This window comes from Mandrillus leucophaeus, unplaced genomic scaffold (genome assembly GCF_000951045.1).
Source record: "Mandrillus leucophaeus isolate KB7577 unplaced genomic scaffold, Mleu.le_1.0 Scaffold271, whole genome shotgun sequence".
Lineage (NCBI taxonomy): Eukaryota > Metazoa > Chordata > Mammalia > Primates > Cercopithecidae > Mandrillus > Mandrillus leucophaeus.
Window position 1 is genome coordinate 2,559,757 of NW_012102821.1, and position 17,361 is coordinate 2,577,117.

At 43.6% G+C, this 17,361-nt stretch overlaps 1 protein-coding gene across 1 annotated transcript in view; it reads right to left on the reverse strand.

Moving 5' to 3' along the window:
- LOC105542968 (60S ribosomal protein L22-like) overlaps positions 1–17,361 on the reverse strand; it is a 46,295-nt gene that overhangs the window by 24,295 nt on the left and 4,639 nt on the right. The window contains exon 2 of the mRNA XM_011984690.1: positions 15,747–15,904. Coding sequence (XP_011840080.1) covers positions 15,747–15,904 — 158 coding nt within the window. The remainder of the gene's footprint in view (positions 1–15,746; positions 15,905–17,361) is intronic.

Sequence of the window (17,361 nt, forward strand, 5' to 3'; positions counted from 1 at the left end):
CTCAATGATCAAGCATACTTGGGGCTCTGTGAGGGTGATGGTGTGAGCTGGCACTTGCCCTGGGCACCCTCAGTCCTGCTGCTGGATTGTCTGGTTAGTGGCTTCTGACTCAGAGGACCTTCGTCCCCTGGGGCAGTGGGCCTTCCAGTGATTCCCTTGACATAAGGGGCATGGATGAGGGGGCGGCTTATTCCTATTCAGACAATCTTTTTTAAAGTGTCCTTGTAGACCACACTGGAAGCAAGCTCTATTAGGCATTCCATTTTCCCAGGCTTTCCATGTTCCAGAGCCTCCAAAATCTACTTGCCTAAGGGCCGTGACTAAAGTGGTGGCCTTTTTCTTATCTCATTTGTCCCATTCCACCTGCTCCTCCTGATCTTTATTATAAAAAACCAAGGTTGCCAAGTTCAATAGGGTATCTAAGTTTTGCTCCGGGCCTAAGGCAGACTTTTGAAGTTTTTTTCTAATGTCTGCAGCTGACTAAGTGATAAACTTATGACCTTCAATAGAGTCAGGTGACAGAGAAGTATGCTTACTCAATGCCTCCCTTAGTCTCTCCAGAAAGGTGGTAGGATCTTCTTCCTTCCCCAGTGTTACAGTAGACATTATTGAATAATTTATAGGCTTCTTCCTAGTTTTCCTTAGTCCTTCTAGCACGCAAATTAGCAAATGTCTGCGGCGCCCATCTCCATGATCTGATTCTGTGTCCCAGTGAGGGTCTACACTGGGAACTGCCTGCTGGCCTGTGGGGAATTGTTCTCTTTCCTCTGTTGTCATCCTATCATTGACCTGACTGAGATACCAGAGATCGCCAAACTCTTGGGCTGCAGTTATGGCAGCACTTCTCTCATTTGGGGTTAGTGTCCGATCTCGCAGTAACAGTATATTTCTCCAGGTCATATCAAAGGATTGTCCTAACCCTTGTAAAACACCAATATAGCCATCAGGGTTACCTGAGAATTTACCCAGGTCTATCTTCTACAAGAGTTTCCCTCAATTATTGAATATCCATTGTGTTTTTTTTTTTTTGTCAATCACCTGGGAGGAACCATCTATTGTCCTGTCCTGGAGGGAGTTCCTCCTATGTCTGGTCGGACCTTCGTATGGTAATTAAGATTTAAATCCCCTGTTAGGAAACCTGCTGGGTTAAGGGAACTTTCAGTGATTAATGTTAAATTATCTTTTTCTAACAGAATAGCCCCATGCTTTAAAATTTTTGAGTTAGTAAGCTACCTTTTTTGCTTTTTTTGACTTAGGATAGTTCTAAACCGGAGAGGTGTGCTCACAATGAGGTTTCCTCTAAAGGCTAATTTTCTACTTTCTTCTGTTAGCAAAGCAAATGCTACGGATTGAATGCATTTGGGCCATCCATGGGTTCCTGGGTTAAGGATTTTTTTTTATAGGAGGGCTACTGGTTGTCAGTGGCCTCAGTGCTTTCGGGCTACACCCTTGTTTACACTGACAACAAAGGGGTATTGTAGTGTTACAGGGTCATGGCGAAAAGCTTCAGTTATCAATTGTAGGTTTTAAATTTACCCTGGCTTTTAAAGAAATAGGGTACACTTTTTTCTTTACTACTTCTATCTTTCTCTTTCTCTTTTTCTTTCTCCTTTCTGTCTTTGTAGATGGATTTTGGAAACACAGTGGAAGGACATTCACTCGTTGCCCTCATTTGCCACTATAGGAATATGTGCCTCCCTTTTATTTACTCAATTTGCTTTCATCCTGATATATTATGTAGTTGTAGACTCAGTTCCAGTTGTTAAAGTACTGGGTTATCAGTTCTAAGGCCCTGGCAAGGGTGGTGGGAAATGGGTCCCACATAACAGCCCATGGCGACACCAGGGACAAAACTCCTTGGGTTCATAGCCTAGGGGCCTAAGGATGCAGTATAGAGCTTCCTTAGATCCCTTTGGAGATACAACCTGCTCTAATACTTGGGAGAGGAAGTGAAAGTCTGAAGCATTAGTATCTAGGAGGCAGGGATTGGAGGAAGTAGATTCAGAGGTACAGAGAATTTTGGGGCTACACTTTCAAGAAAGTCATGGTCAGGACCCAGGAGGTATGGGTCAGAAGGAAAGGTAGGGGCACACGCATGGGCGACTGTTGAGTAGACTTCTGGCTGCACCATGATCTCAACCAGCTGAGGCCAGGAGTTTGGGACGACAGCTTTCTGCCTCTAGTCGGCCCTTGGCTTCCCCAGGAAAACTGAAAGTGGAAGCTGGTTCCAGGCAGACCAATGCTCCCAACCCAGAAGGGTTGGGGGTTGTTAGACAGCCCTTTCCCAGACAGCCTCACACCTGAGTCTTAAGTCCGGCGGCCACACTAATCGTTTTTAACCGGCCGACAAGTGCCCAGTATTTTCCTCCAATTCTAGGGAAGGATAGGACAGAATAGTGAGTGAAAGTGGTCCAATATTGCTCACCACTTTGGAGGTCCCTTCATGGTCGCCAAAATGTTACTGGAGGGGTCCTTGTTCTTCGAGTTCCCAAGATGGTGGCAAGCCTCTTGTTCTCTGACCTGGGGTTCTTGGCCTCACGGATTCCAAGGAATGGAATCCTGGACCATGCAGTGAGTGTTAGAGCTCTATTAGAAGCTGTGAGTCACAGAAGAGAACCGTGGAACCCAGCAACTAGTGTTCAGCTCAATCAGGATGAACTTGGGCACTTAGCCATGCAGGAACAAGGGTGAGCCTTTAGCCTGATTGGGAGAGGCAATGGGCACCTCACTGAATCAGGAGCGCAATGGACAGCCTGCCAGATCCAGAGGGTTGGAAGCCAGCGGTGGGTCTGTGATGGCAGCAAACAGCAGTGGTGGACGGTGAGTGACAGTTCAGCTCGAGCCGTAACAAACACGGATCAGAAGAGTGCGCAGTTGCAATATTTAATAGAGTGAAAACAGAGCTCTCGTAAAATGGGAGGGGACCCAACCAATGTCTTGTTAGAGGCTATTCCTCCTCCAGGTTTTCTTGTGCACACTGGATCTGGACCTCTGCCGAATGCTTGATAAAGGTGATTACAGACCAAGGGCTTATCTACAGTACAGTTCACTCCTGTTGTTTAAAGGATCAGTTAGATGTGAAGGCATTGCCATGTTGATGACAGACATAAAGTTTCTTCTCCATGTAAGTTCTCTGGTGTTTATAAAGTTTAGAGCTACTGCTGAAGGCTCTTATGCATTCATTACATTTATAATGTAGGTTCTCCCAAGTTGTCCATAGTCAGAGAATTGACTAAAGGCTTTCCCACATATCTGACATTCACATGATTTTTTCTCCCCTATAATTCTTTTTTTTTTTTTGGTGTTTGTGTAAATCAAGTGAGAGCTCTTGATACAGGCGATAGAAAGAAATTATTCAGGCAGATAGTGAGGGCAAAAGAGTCCTCGACAGAACTTCCCTTCTAACAAAAAGCAGCCCAAGAAAGCATTTCTTTTCTAACAAAGAGAAGCCTGAAAGATTGAGCTGCAAGCATCGATAAGGAAGCTGGAAGCTTGAATGCGGGGAGGCCTACAGCTAAACCCATAGAAAAGGGCTACCTGGGGCCAGGCATGTCCACCACGAGGCTCCACTTTCCCTTTTTTGTTACCATGTATAGAGTAAAAAAGAAATAAGCAACATGGAGTAGCTACCCACCTGCATAATCAAAGATTGGGGTGGGGGCTGCCAGAGATTCATGTCCTATGCAAATGACACAACTGGTCCTAACCGGATTTTCGTGCCCTGTGTAGATCAGACACCATCTCCCCACTAGCTCATCTATAAAAACAACCTGCATTTCACCACAGATTGGCAAGCCATTTTCCTGGGACCCCTCTCTGTAGCAGAGAGCTATTCTCTTTCTTTCACCTATTAACAGTTCTGCTCTAGACCTCACCCTTGTCTGTGTCCGGGTCCTTAATCTCCGTGGCCATGAGACCAAGAACCTCCCTGCAGTCAACGAGGCCACTTCACTCTGATCTAAAATCCTGGTCACAGTCATTTTATTTCTTTAGTGCAAATTCCCTCATGCTTACTAACCAGAAATTTGGCCACTTTCTTCCACATAAATGAACATTCATATCATTTCTCTCCAGTGTGAATTTGCTTGTGTCGGCTGAGGGATAAAGGATAACTGATGGTTCTTCCACCATCATTACATGTACAGGATTTCTCTGCAGTGTGAATTATGTGGTGTGAATAAAGCTGAATGCTTAGGTAGAATTCTTTCCCACATTTACTATATTTACACAGTTTCTCCATCATGCAAGTTCTTTGGTGTGAATAAAGCTTACACTTTGAGATGTTTCCTAAATTTATTGCATTTATAAGATTTCTCTCCTGTGCGAGTTCCATGGTGTGATTAAATTTGGTGTTCTGACCAAAATGTTTCTCACAGTAATTCCATTTAGAAGGTTTATCTCCAGTGTGGATCTTCTTGTGTTGTCTAAGGCCAGAGTATGTACTAAAGGCTGTTCTACATAGAAGACATTCATATACTTTCTCTCCAGCATGAGTGGGCTCCTGTTGTCTAATGTGAGATCAATGATTAAAGATTTTCCTGCATAGATGACATTTATAAGGCTTAACTCCAACGCGAGTTGATTTGTGTCAACGAAAGGACTAGCAGTCACTGAGAATCTTTTCACGGTGATTGCAGGCGTGGGGTTTTTCCATGTGGGTTATCACGTGCTGAGTAAATGTGGAGCTGGGATGGAGATTTCCCCACACTCACTGTATTCAAGGGCTTCTCTCCAGTGTGGGTCCTCTGTTGTTGGGAAGGCTGCTGAAGGACTGATTATCCTTATACTTTCATTAATTTATCTATAGATAGATTCTGGAGTGATCGTTTAATAGTGATAGTCTCCAGTCAAAATCCCTTCCATATCACTATACACAAATCTATGTTGTTACACACAGACTCTCTTGCACGCACAGAGATTTTCTCTTTTGTAGCATCTCAATGGTATAACTATCTGATGTATTTTCAAGGCTTCATTATGTTTCAGAGATGAGGTATGAGCCATGTCTATGCAATTGTCCTGAATTCCTAAAGAATTCAGGTTATAATTTTGAGCTCAGGTTAATAGCTTTCCTAAATTCAAATATCCAAAACCATCTGAAGGGACATACTCCCAGCTCCAATTAAAGCCATGTGACTGTGCTGTGTTCCTAACTCAGCCCATCCCCAGGTCTCTAAATTGGAGGAACAGGGTTCACCCCCATGAAGCTTATCATTGACAAGCAGGTAGAGGGACTCCTTCCTCCAGAGAAAGTGTATGGACACTATTTCTTGTTTTTAAAGGCCACCTGTCTGCCTAAAATAATTGAAAAAATTAAATTGCTAGAGTGGCATTAGGAGGATGAACACAGGGAAAAGGATACAAGGCTCACATGGGTAGGTTTCAAATACTGGCTCTCACATAGGGGAGACATGTGAAATGGAGGAATATACCAGTGACTAGGAAGACATTTCGGGAAATTAAAAATTTTAAAGTATTTTCGAGAACGAAGAGAAAAAATAAAGATGTGACATTGGGGAGGTCGTGAAAAGGAAAATCATCAAAGGCAAGGGACCAGGGCAAAGGTCACAATGTGAAGCTTTAATTCTAATGAAGACGTGAATAGACATGAAAGAAACTGGTATATATATGAGAAATAATAACATTATGTATGGAATTTTTCTCCCAATGGCTTCTCATAGTTTTCTAAAAACATTATTCACTCAAGGTCATCTGCATTCGCAGTTATCAAAGTTCTGTCCCTCACCGTCCAGGCACCTCCTGCACTGAGCCTATCTGTCTGCAGCTCACCTGGATTTGGGCTCTGGGGAAATCCTTCCTTCCCTCCACAGCACTGCTCCTTGCTTCAGCTGGGAAATCATGAATGATTTGCAGAGCTGATGCTCTGTGGGGAAAGTTGCATGGATTTTGAATTCTATGTGAGAACTGTGCGTGATCTTGAGATCTAGGGCAGGCTCCCAACAAGACAAGGCGAGCATGGAAGGGCACCCGGGGAAGAGCACCTTGAACACCAAGGACATTGAGGGCCCTTCCCTGGAGTAGGAAGGAGAACCCCTGACACCAAGCCCCAGACAGTCTCAGAAGCAGTGAAGATTTAAATGTTTCCACAGTGGGTTGTGGAATTTATTCTCATAATTAATCCAATAAAATTAAGATCCATTGAAACAATCTAGGTTCTATTTGGAAAAGAAAAATGGCTATTATTTTTATTACTGTGGTCTCAAACCCTAGCTTAGTGCTTAAAACAGTATTGTCACTTAGTAAAAATTTAATCCATTTATTTATTCAAAAAAATAGTCATTGAGTTCCCAGCACTGTTCTCAATGTTGGAGATGGAGTAGTAATAAAGACAAAAAGCTGTGGTCAGGAAGACATGTTCTAGGGGTTGATAAACTAGATTTAAGTAAACAAACAATGTTGAGGCAGTTGTAAGTGCTGTGAAAGAAAACAGATGAGGATAGAGACAAAGTAGCGTATGTGGAAGCCGCCTGGCCTGACGGACTCAGCACCTGATGAATCACCTGCCTCCATACCTGACCTTCAGCACCTGCCGTCACACATCCCTGTCACCTGTGGTCACCACACACCTAAGACCCCTGCAGCCTCTGACATGGTTGATTGAGTGAGTCATTTCCCCAACAGGGCATTGGATGGATGAGAAAAGGATAGCCCTTCACTTATGTTCCCTGAAAGGATATCCTCACTGGAGAATGAAAAAATTGGTGCACATGTTGGGAAGGACATGATGTCATGATCAGTTCCTGACCTGCCATGAGCATTCCAGGGTTCTGGAGAAACAGAACTTTCATGAATACTTCTCAGACATACTTACTAATAGAAGATCCGGGCCGAGAGGAGAAATGTGCTCATCTGCTGGCAAAAGATAATCAACTCAGGAGAAAGAGCAAGTCCCCACGCACCCGTGGGTTCCTTGTCAGGAACTCGGCCGCCACCTGTCTTCCTTCACATTCTCCCTCAGGATAGTCTGAAAACTAAGCAGACAAAGCTGAAGAAGGATGAAGAAGCCATGAGACCTTGGTCTTATTCACCCCGTTATGGATCTCCAAGCCTTCATCTGGGAGTGAGTGCCACCAAGTCCAACTCACATACGCCTGCAGGGTGATCTGGGTTACCTTTTTTCCCAGGTAAAAAGGAAGAAAGTTTTGGCTGGAGCAGCTCATAAGGAACATACGAAAATCCTCACTTTATAGGAAAATAAGAGGACAATTATAGTGTTTGATGCTTTGCTTAGACCTGGTATTCAGGGATATCATGTAATTCCCTCCCTGATGGCAAATCCTAGGAGGACCTGACTCATGCCACATGGTGATTCTTGTTTGCACAACCAAGAACAAAACTTTGTGACTTGATACTTCTTGGTTAGGTGCATTAGCATCTTTCCGTAACACTCACCCAGCCCTGCAGAGCGACAACCTCCCTGCTGTGCCCGGCCCTGACCCTCCCTGTCCTGTCCCGCCCTACCCCCTTCCTCTCCATCCTGCCCCACGCTGTCCCCTGCCCCCACCCTCTTGCACTTGCCCTCAATCATCTTGACTCCGCAACGTGTGGGTTCAGGCAGCACCAGAGCCTCAATCCTAGCTCCATGCCCCAGGGCCTGAATGTGCAGCCAAGCACCTTTGGGAATCTGTTAAACAGTGGACATAACAGTTCAAAGCCTCATCCCCTGTTGGAGGGTTCAGTGGCTCACTATGTTAGTTTAGCAACAAAACCCCTTTTACCAAAAGGAAGCGGGAGTGAGCCCTTTCTAATGCTACTGCTGTGTCTCACAATCACCCTACGGCAGTGGAGCTCCTAGAATACAGGACGAAGGAGCTTAGTTTTGAGGGACATTTGACTCCTTTAGAAATCTTAGTGAAATGGTAGTTGGAGTTCTGCCTTAGTAATTGGCATTGGCAGGAACATCTCAGCATTTCATAATTTATGTACTTGAAAGCATTTGTCAGTAGTAGACTACTTTCTAGAACAATGTGAATAATTGGATGTATTGCATGGACAGATAGTGATAATGAGTCATGAACAGGGTAGGAAGACAACTCCTTGAGTGAGGTCCCCAAAACAGAAAAGAATTCCTATAGCATCAGCTGAGACTCTGTGAATCACTTCCTTGCATTTGCTTATTTAATCCTCACAATATTTGTGCTACGTATGGGTAAGCTGTCCATATAACAAGTTAAGTTCTAAAAGCTTTATGAATGTGACCAAGTCACATGCTACAAAATGACAGAGCTAGAATTTAAACCAAGCTCTGCCCATCTCTGTCTCAAATTTCTACATATGTTTGTCTTGAGAGAGGTGGACACCACAGCCAGGTTCTACCGGGATATGTCTCCTGTCTGACCAGCCAGGAGAGGCTTTTCCTTGTTATCACAGCCTTGTCTTTTCAGTCTGTACACACAGTCCCTACCATACCCCATGCCCAGGTTCTACTCCATACCCCAAACATCAGCTCCCACGTCTCCCCATTTTTACTGTAAACCAAAAAGTGCCTGAGACAGATCTTCATTGATTAGAGGTTTATTTTGCCCAGACTGAGGATGTACCCAGGAAAAAGAAATGCAAGTTCCAACAGGATCTGTGACCTGTCCTTTTCCCAAATTGAAACGTCATGCCCATTAAACAACAGCTCTCTATTTCCCCCTCTCCCCACCCCCTGACAGCCACCATTCTACTTTCTGTTGCTCTGAATTTGACAACTCCAGGTACCTCATATAAGTAGACTCACACAATATTTGCCCTTTGGTGACTGGCTTATTTCACTTAGTATAATGTCTTCAAGGCTCATCCAATTGTACTATGTGCCAGAAGTTTAAGGCCAAATAATATTTCATTGTATGTTTATACTACATTTTGTTTATCCATTCAACTATTGAAGGACACTTGAGTAATGTTACTTTATTTTATTTAGAAATTCACCGAGGGATATCTCTTTTGAAATTCTTTTTTTTTTTTCTCCCAGAGCAAATTTCCCTCTAGCAAATTCAGCATTGGGGACTAGCTTCTTCTGGCTTGTGAAGGGAAAAAGGCCTTTGGCTTTTTCACCTGCTATTTTATCAGTGTTTCTTGTCTCCTTGAACTTGTATGTTAAAGTAGGCTTACCTGACTTTAAAATGAACAAATTGACATCCACTTACACTGCATCTTCTGTCCTTTCTCCCTCCCCACTGTATGTTTTATTCTGCTAAAATGCTTTAGTTTTGTCCTATTAACATATAAAAATTTTCCCATCTCAGCCTTGACACCTGCACATTACCTTATGATGGAAATCTGCTACCATCACAAGAGCTCTGCTTTTCCCTTATATTGTTAATTTAAAAGCAATTATAACGCTGCATATGAAGTATGATAGTAAAGGAACTGACTTTTGTACATATGTCTAAATGAATGTTGTCCTTCAGAATGATCCCCTTCTTATAATGTCAGTGGAATTGTCTTCACATCTATTTTATGAGTTTTATTACTTTACAGTCTCAGGGTGCTTTCATGGTTGATTACCTCCTCTGCTTTTTGACTCAATTTGGGCACATTCCACCTTTCCTGATGCTGTCCTTGACTGTAGGACCAGACAGTGAAGTGGAGGTGGAGGACATGAAGAAGAGGACTATTTCATGTCAGTTTTTCTCATGTACCGGCTACTTGTTAGAATTTTAAGTTAGCATTGGTTAAGTTAGAATTGGTTGTGCACCAGAAACCCTAAATCTAACTGCTGTAACTCCATAGCCCCAGATGCATATACAGAAGCCATTTCTATCTTTTCTCCTACCTTCTCATTGCATCACTACATCCTACCTTCACTGCTGACTACATATGCCATGTATAGTTGTGCAGGTTGTGCACTGACCGAAGGCACAATATCACAGAAATATATATACACACACACACACATATATAAAATATATGCACACACATATATACATGTGTATATATACAGATCTATATCATAACAATTTCCAGAAAGAAGTAAAGAAGGTGCATTGAGGAAAGGGAGACTTTTCCTGCTCCCTATCAAAATATCATGGCCTAGCAGCAGCTCTGCCTTTCAAGATCCCATGGTTGTATACCTTAAGACATTATAAGGTCTGAAAAGTATGACTTAGTAGTGGCTGATACCTAATTCACAATTAGCTGATTAATTCACTACTGCCTTATCATATAGTGGTTTGAGCAAAGCCCTAGGTCAGTTTTTACGAACTCATTATTACGGGGCTCTCACCCAGCTCATTGGTTATTTTAGTCTAGAATACAAGACCAGCTTTAGACTAGACAAGGAAGGAATTGCCTACATGATATAATATGGAGGCTTTTGTTCAAAACTATCTCCTCCATTAGCAGCTTTAGTACGTAAGATTCATGATGAAATTATTGAACTGGAGGGAACTTGCCGATATAACCATGAAAACCATGAGTCATAGGTTCCCCCCAGTGTCTGTCCCACCTATCTCAACCACACAGGCATTACCAATATCACAGCACGTTCCTGTTGTGTCTGGATGCCCTTCCTAATCCAGAGCTTCAGGCAACCCACATTTCTACTGGAGTGGGCAGGCATATAAAACCTATTTGTCAACTTTGAATTCTAGTCCAGGAGAATCACTAAAATACAAACACCTGGGAGGAAAAAAAATACCTTCAGTCTTCACTAATATCTCAGGAGGACCTGTCACCAAGCATATGACATGAGAGTCTCATTTGATTACTCTTTCTCCCTGTTGATCTACATAATCAACCAGAATATCTGTCATTCAACTTCCAAAATAACTCTCAAAGTTATTTCTATGCCCTTTCCACCACGACTACTAGCTTTTCTCGCTCCTGACCACCTGAATTTTTGCAGCAGTCTTCTATGCACGAGCTTCTCCTGAGACCGCTCCCACTCCAGCCTGTGCTGCTGGAAAACCCGCCTGGATGATGAGAGCTACTGCTTGAGAGAGACAGTCACACCCCACTGTCTGTAGACAAAAGGCCAGACTCTTGTCCTGGTCAGGTTTAAGAAGATATTTTAAGGGTCTTTGGTACATCTTAGGGAGGGAACTGGATTTTCTTAGAAAACACTTCTGTTAACAGGTATAGATGAGGAAGGTAAGTCCTTCATGGGTATGGACAAAACGAGGGAAGACAAACTGCACAGCACAGGAATGCACAGGAGTTCCAGAGTTGGGGTGGGATGCAAGGTTGTAGGGAGAGCAGAGGAGAGGAAAGGTGTGTGTGTGTGTGTGTATGTGTGCGCGCACGTGCGTGTGTATGAAGGGAAAGGATAGAAATCTGCACAGATGCCATCCCAGTGGTAAAGCGGTCAAAGAAACAAGTGACACTGCTATACATGTGTACTGGAATCGAATAATTTAGTAAATGGATGGCAGATGGTGGGAGCCAGGTTTAGGTAGATGATCCTAAAATGATCCATGTGGCAATGTATTAGAGTTGGAGACCTCAGTAGGAGCTCCTCTTTATAGATACAGAGTGTTACCTGTAGAAACATTTATTGCTATGTGTATATACAAAGGTTAGTGCACATACACACATTTCTTTGCCCTATGAGCTAAGAACACCTAGAAGCAACAACACTCCAGTAGCACTAGCACACCTAGTACCCAAATCTTGGTTTCCAATACTGTTCTCCAATGAAAGAAAACAGGGATTCTTGGAGAAATGGCTGATTCTAGGACTGGGGCAGGAAATATACAAGATGAGTCTGGAGTTTCTTGGGAGTGCCAGGAAGTAAGCAAATGCTAAGACAAAAACAAAAACCTAGACACTCCACAATGATGGGAGTATGTCAAGGGGGCACAGAAGCCAACAAAAAGAGCTCCCTATAACAGACACTGGCAGAATTTGAATGATAAAATTAATAAAGTAGTACTGTATTATAACTCCAAGCATACAATAAATATCCATGAGTCTATACAGATACAAATAAATGATTGAATAAATTAACAAAAGGAGAGAAGAGACAAACTCCTGTGCAGTAGAATTCCAAAGAATTTATGCAGATTCTCTACCCTCAAGGAAGGAAGGCATGATGCCCCACTCCCTGAGTGTGGGCTGCATAGAGTGACTTCCTTCCAAAGAGTATGGAAAGGGGTTAAAAAATAAAAGAGTAACTTTCCAGTGGAGAAACTTGATAAATACTACCTCCGTTGACCTTGACCTGATCAAGGTCCACATCAGCAGTCACAAATCATGTTGATAGTGTGAACCCTTGTGATAAAAATCCCAATACAGATGCACGATATTAATAATAGGGGAAAAAAGGTGTGCAGTATGTGGGAACTCTCTGCACCATCTTCTCAATTTTTCCATAATCTAAAGCTGTTCTAAAAAATAAAGTATATTTTTAAAAAAGACTCAAAAATTGAAATGTTAGATAAGCAATTTCAAGTTATTTATGATACTGTGATATTAAACCCATCTGTCTGCTTAAACCAGTAAGATCTAGTGTGCTCATCCATCCTGGGATGATGGTATGGTGGCAAGTAAAGCAACAGGGCAACAAGGCTTGCATCTATCCTTCTCCTGAGACCCTAGGAAAGGGAGACATATGCTCCAGAAAGGGACTCCAATACAGGCAGGGTGGTCATTACCAACAGGAAAACTTCTGTGGCCATGGCACAGATGGCATGGCGGGGAGGAGCAGCTTCATGGCAGGCACCTCAGGAGGAGGTCTGAGACCAAGCCGTCTTTCTCACCTTCATCAGAGGAGGATCAATTGAGATCTAGTCAGGAAAACTATTGTAAGTATTTCAAACAGAAGAAGTTTAATACAGGGGTTTGATTCCAAAGATGTTGGCAGGGTTAAGAAGCACCAAAGGCAGAAGAGAGATTCTGAAGAAGGAAAAATGAAAGAAGCGATGCCCAGAGATCAGAAGCTGTCAGCTCCAGATCAGCTGAGAAGAGGGGCCTTGATGACAGGGGTCAACTTCTGAAAAGATGTAGCCTCCCTGGGGCTGCTGAGTCCAGAATCACCCTGCCCTCACTGCAGCAAGTGCCAGCAGCCACTAGCCATGGCCACGCTAGAAGAGCTGACACAGAAACATCTCTCCTCTGCCCACTGATCTTCCTCCAGGGCCCTCTCTTGGCAGGGCATAATGGGAAGCCTGGAAGATGCAGTGAGCACACACTAGGCCCAGCAGTGTTCAGAGCAGAGTGCAAAGATGAAGATGGAGGCTGACACTGCTACTGAGTAGCCAGGAAAGAAAGTAACCCTTGATGAGGGTGTGATTGATGCCTTGTTTCTACTAATCCTCATGGCCTTTCTTTGGAACATTACTTATACCTTCACTTCCTCTTCTTTTTTTTTTTTCTTTTCACAATGGAGTCTCACTCTATCAACGACGCTGGAGTGCAGTGGTGCGATCTCAGCTCACTGCAACCTCTGCCTCCTGGATTCAAGTGATTCTCCTACCTCAGTCTCCTGAGTAGCTGGGATTACAGGTGCCCTCCACCATGCCCAGCTAATTTTTGAATTTTCAGTAGAGATGGGGTTTCACCATGTTGGTCAGGCTGGTCTCAAACTCCTGACCTCAGATGATTCACCTGCCTCAGCCTCCCAAAGTGCTGCGATTACTGTGCCTGGCCAATATACCATCGCTTCCTGTTCTCTGCTCCTCCCACCAGAGATCCCCACTATTTCCTATGGAAACCTTTCCCTCCCCAGCATCTTTGCCTTTGCTATTTCCTGAGGGATGCCCCTGCCCAAGATGTATGAGTTCAAATCCTATATTACATCTTTTCAAATTCAGCCCACGTAGGTCCTGCTCTGCAAAGCTTTCTCTCTCTCACTGTTCTCATCTGCAAGCAGAAGTATGCTAGTTAAAAGAAGAAAAAAAAAAAGAATCCCTGGTATGTAGCAACTGCGTATTTCCAGGGTGCAAATAATCCCAGAGGAACAGTTGCTAACTGTCAGCTCTTGTGAGCCTGTCAGTTGGTCCTGGCATGGCAAACCACAGTCTATGACCTGGAAGCATACCTCCCTGTTGTGAAATTCCTTAGCCATTCATGCGACCCCCGACCCAGTGAGCTCTCACCACATTTTGCTATGTGTGATAGTCATTTCTTTGCAAGTCTGCACTCAACTTCAGAAAAGCATCCTCACATAGGGAAATTCATGGCTTAAAATTCCAGCCCTATACTCCCAGCTCTGTGACTGGTAACCCTGTTACTTGCCAAGCCAAGTAGCTGGTAACCCTGCCACTTACCAAGTGTTGGGACACTCATCAAATGTTCAGAGCCTCAGTTTCCTCATCTATTAATGACAGCAGCAATGTAAATCAGCACAGCCATTAAGGAAGACAGTATAGAGGTTCCTGAAAAAATTAAACATGCAACTACCTTATAATCCAGCAATTCCACTTCTGGGTATGTACCCAAAAGAATCTATGGTGGGGTCTTAAAGAGATATTTGTACACCTGTGTTCACAGCAGCATTATTCACAATACCGAAAAGGTGGAAGCAAATTAGTTTTAGCTCTTCCACCATCTATACATTTATTAAAAACATCATACGACACATCATAAATATATACAATTTTTGTTGATTTAAAAATTAATTTTAAAAAGTTGTTTTTTCAAAGAGCAGCAACAATGGCAACCCTGCCCCACAGGGGTGTTACAAGAATTAAACGAGTGTATTAGTAGTTTTCACACTGCTATAAAGCACTGATGGAGCCTAGCTAACTAATAAACGAAAGAGGTTTAATGAACTCACAGTTCCGCATGGCTGCGGAGGCCTTAGGAAACTTACAATCGTGGCAGAAGGTGAAGAGGAAACAAGGACCTTCTTCACTTGGCAGAGGGGAGAGGAGAGAAATGCCGTGAAGGGGAAACTTCCAAACACTTTTAAAACCGGCAGGGTGTGGTGGCTCACGCCTGTAATCCCAGCAGTTTGGGAGGCCGAGGTGGGTGGATCACCTGAGGTCAGGAGTTCAAGACCAGCCTGACCAACATGATGAAACTCCATCTCTACTAAAAATACAAAAATTAGCTGGGCATGGTGGCGGGTGCCTGTAATCCCAGTTACTCGGGAGACTGAGGCAGGAGAATCACTTGAACCCAGGAGGCAGAGGTTGCAGTGAGCTGAGATTGTGATATTGCCCTCCAGCCTGGGCAACAGAGTGAGATTCCGTCTCAAAAAAAAAAAAAAAAGCCATCAGCTCTCATGAGAACTCCCTATCACAAGAACAGCATAGGGAAAATCACCTCCATGATCCAATCACCTCTCACTAGGTCCTTCCCTTGACATGTGGGGATTACAATTTGAGATGAGATTTGGGTGGGGACATACAGCCAAACCATATCAATGAGATAACAATGCAAGTGCATTGCATAACAGTCCCTGGCACATTGTAGAGGTTTAATAAATGTTAATTTTCTCCACTCCTCAGGCTTTGTACACTCTAGAAGAGAAGCCATATTACAATTCATTTTTTAATTACCCTAAGTATCAAAAACACTACCTTGTAACTTGTAATTGTTCAAAACTATGCGATCGCTCAAAAATATTGTTGTTAACCTATCCACTGGAAATATGAGAGGGTTGACAGCGAGGGGAGGGGGCAGGGAGGGATGAGCCCAGAACCCACTGGGGAAGTGGGGATGGGTTGGGAAGAGACAAGGGAGGCAAGCAGCACAGGGAAATGGTGCTACTTACGCCCAAGATCCCCAGAGCTTACGGGGCCTCTCCAGCATCCCCCTCCCTCAGGCCTTCTTACCTCCACCGGGTGCACACTTACTATTGCTTACTCTTTAATTCTGGCTGCAGCTGAGCTGGACACCAGCGTCCTGGAACACCAACCGCCTTCTGGGTGGCAATAATGACAGCAGCAGCTATTTCAACTGCAGCTGCTAATGGTATTTCAATATACTTAATCCCATGGGGCAGAAGTTGGCACTAGCGTCCAGCAGCAGCAAAAAATGCTAACAGGGAATGCTGGGCTTAAGGAATTTAGTACAGAAATGGCAAATACCCCATAATTTCTTACCTTTTTCATCTAATAGGATACCTATCAGCTAAACCTTACCTAAAACCTAAAATGCTTGAAATCTGCCTAGAAGCTTCAGTCTGATTTTGCCCATAGGTCAAGTGCTAATGAACTGTTCTTTTCTTCCATTTCTGCTCCTCATCTTTAATCTAAAAACCACGGAGTCATGGAATGGGAAAGGCCTAGAGCTCCACTTGCTCTAATTACTTCTCTTTTCAAAAACCATAGATCTAAGGCAAACCCAAAAAGTCAGCCACGAGGAAATGCAGACTTACAGACAAAATCGATTTGTTCCAAACCGGTGTGCTCTGGGGGCCTGGCCCCTCTGGAAACCCAGGGCTCAGTCTCCCATGCCAGGTGTTTTGTCACTTGGCAGCCTCCTCGGACAGTCAGAGTCAGGGAGCTGGGCTTCTCGAAAGAAGTCCATTCCATCTATGGACAGCATGCACAGCAGGGGCGATCAGCCTCAGCAAACCGCTCAGCCTCTTTCCTTCTAGTCAGGGATTCTCAATACGTTTAGGGGTGCGGTAGGATGGAGGGAGATTTTATCAGAATCACGGCATTTGCACTATATAGTTTGAAAGATGTAACATAAAGCTGCTGCTTTAGTACCAGCTGCCATATTTCTTTTTCTTGGAGGTTTCTAATAAATCTAAAGGAGGGTGTTCTATTGAGTTGAGCAAAATGGCCTGAGGTTCCAAGAACTAGAGCTGCTGCTGACTCCTGTTGCTCCCTATAGCTGAAGATGAGCTCTTGAAGCCTGCAGATCCCAAATCTGGGATCTCTCTTGATGTAGCGTCACACACATCTGTGTGTGCTTGTCTTTTTTTCCTCCATGGGACCAGCTCTCAGCAGATCCAAAGACAAGATTCTGATTGTGGATCTTCTGATACATCTCCTTGCTTGTAATCATTCAATAAATGCTTTCTAAACACAGGTACCTCCTATGCAATCAGTACAGCACTTATAAAACAGATCAACAAAAAGACTGAATGAAACACACATGACAACGTGTTCATGGTTTATCTCTAAGCAGAGACAGCGCAATTTCATCTTCTCTTCGTCTACCCTAAATTAATATACTTAGCACTGCTTTTTAAAATAATAATAAAAAACTATTTTTAAAAGAAAAGCACCCCAGTTGATATAGCCAAGGAAAAAAAAAGGCGCAGCCAGTTTTTATTTCGGCAAGGTTTAGGGGATTTATCATTTTCGCTGCCGATATTCTAACTAAAAAAACCCGACTAAACAGCCCAGAGAACGAGGCAACTTTCTGAGGCAGGCATTCAACAACTTCAAAAGCTCGGCCAAGTTTAGCAAATAAGTTTCGTTTCACGGCAACACCGGGACGCCCACCGCGTGCCCC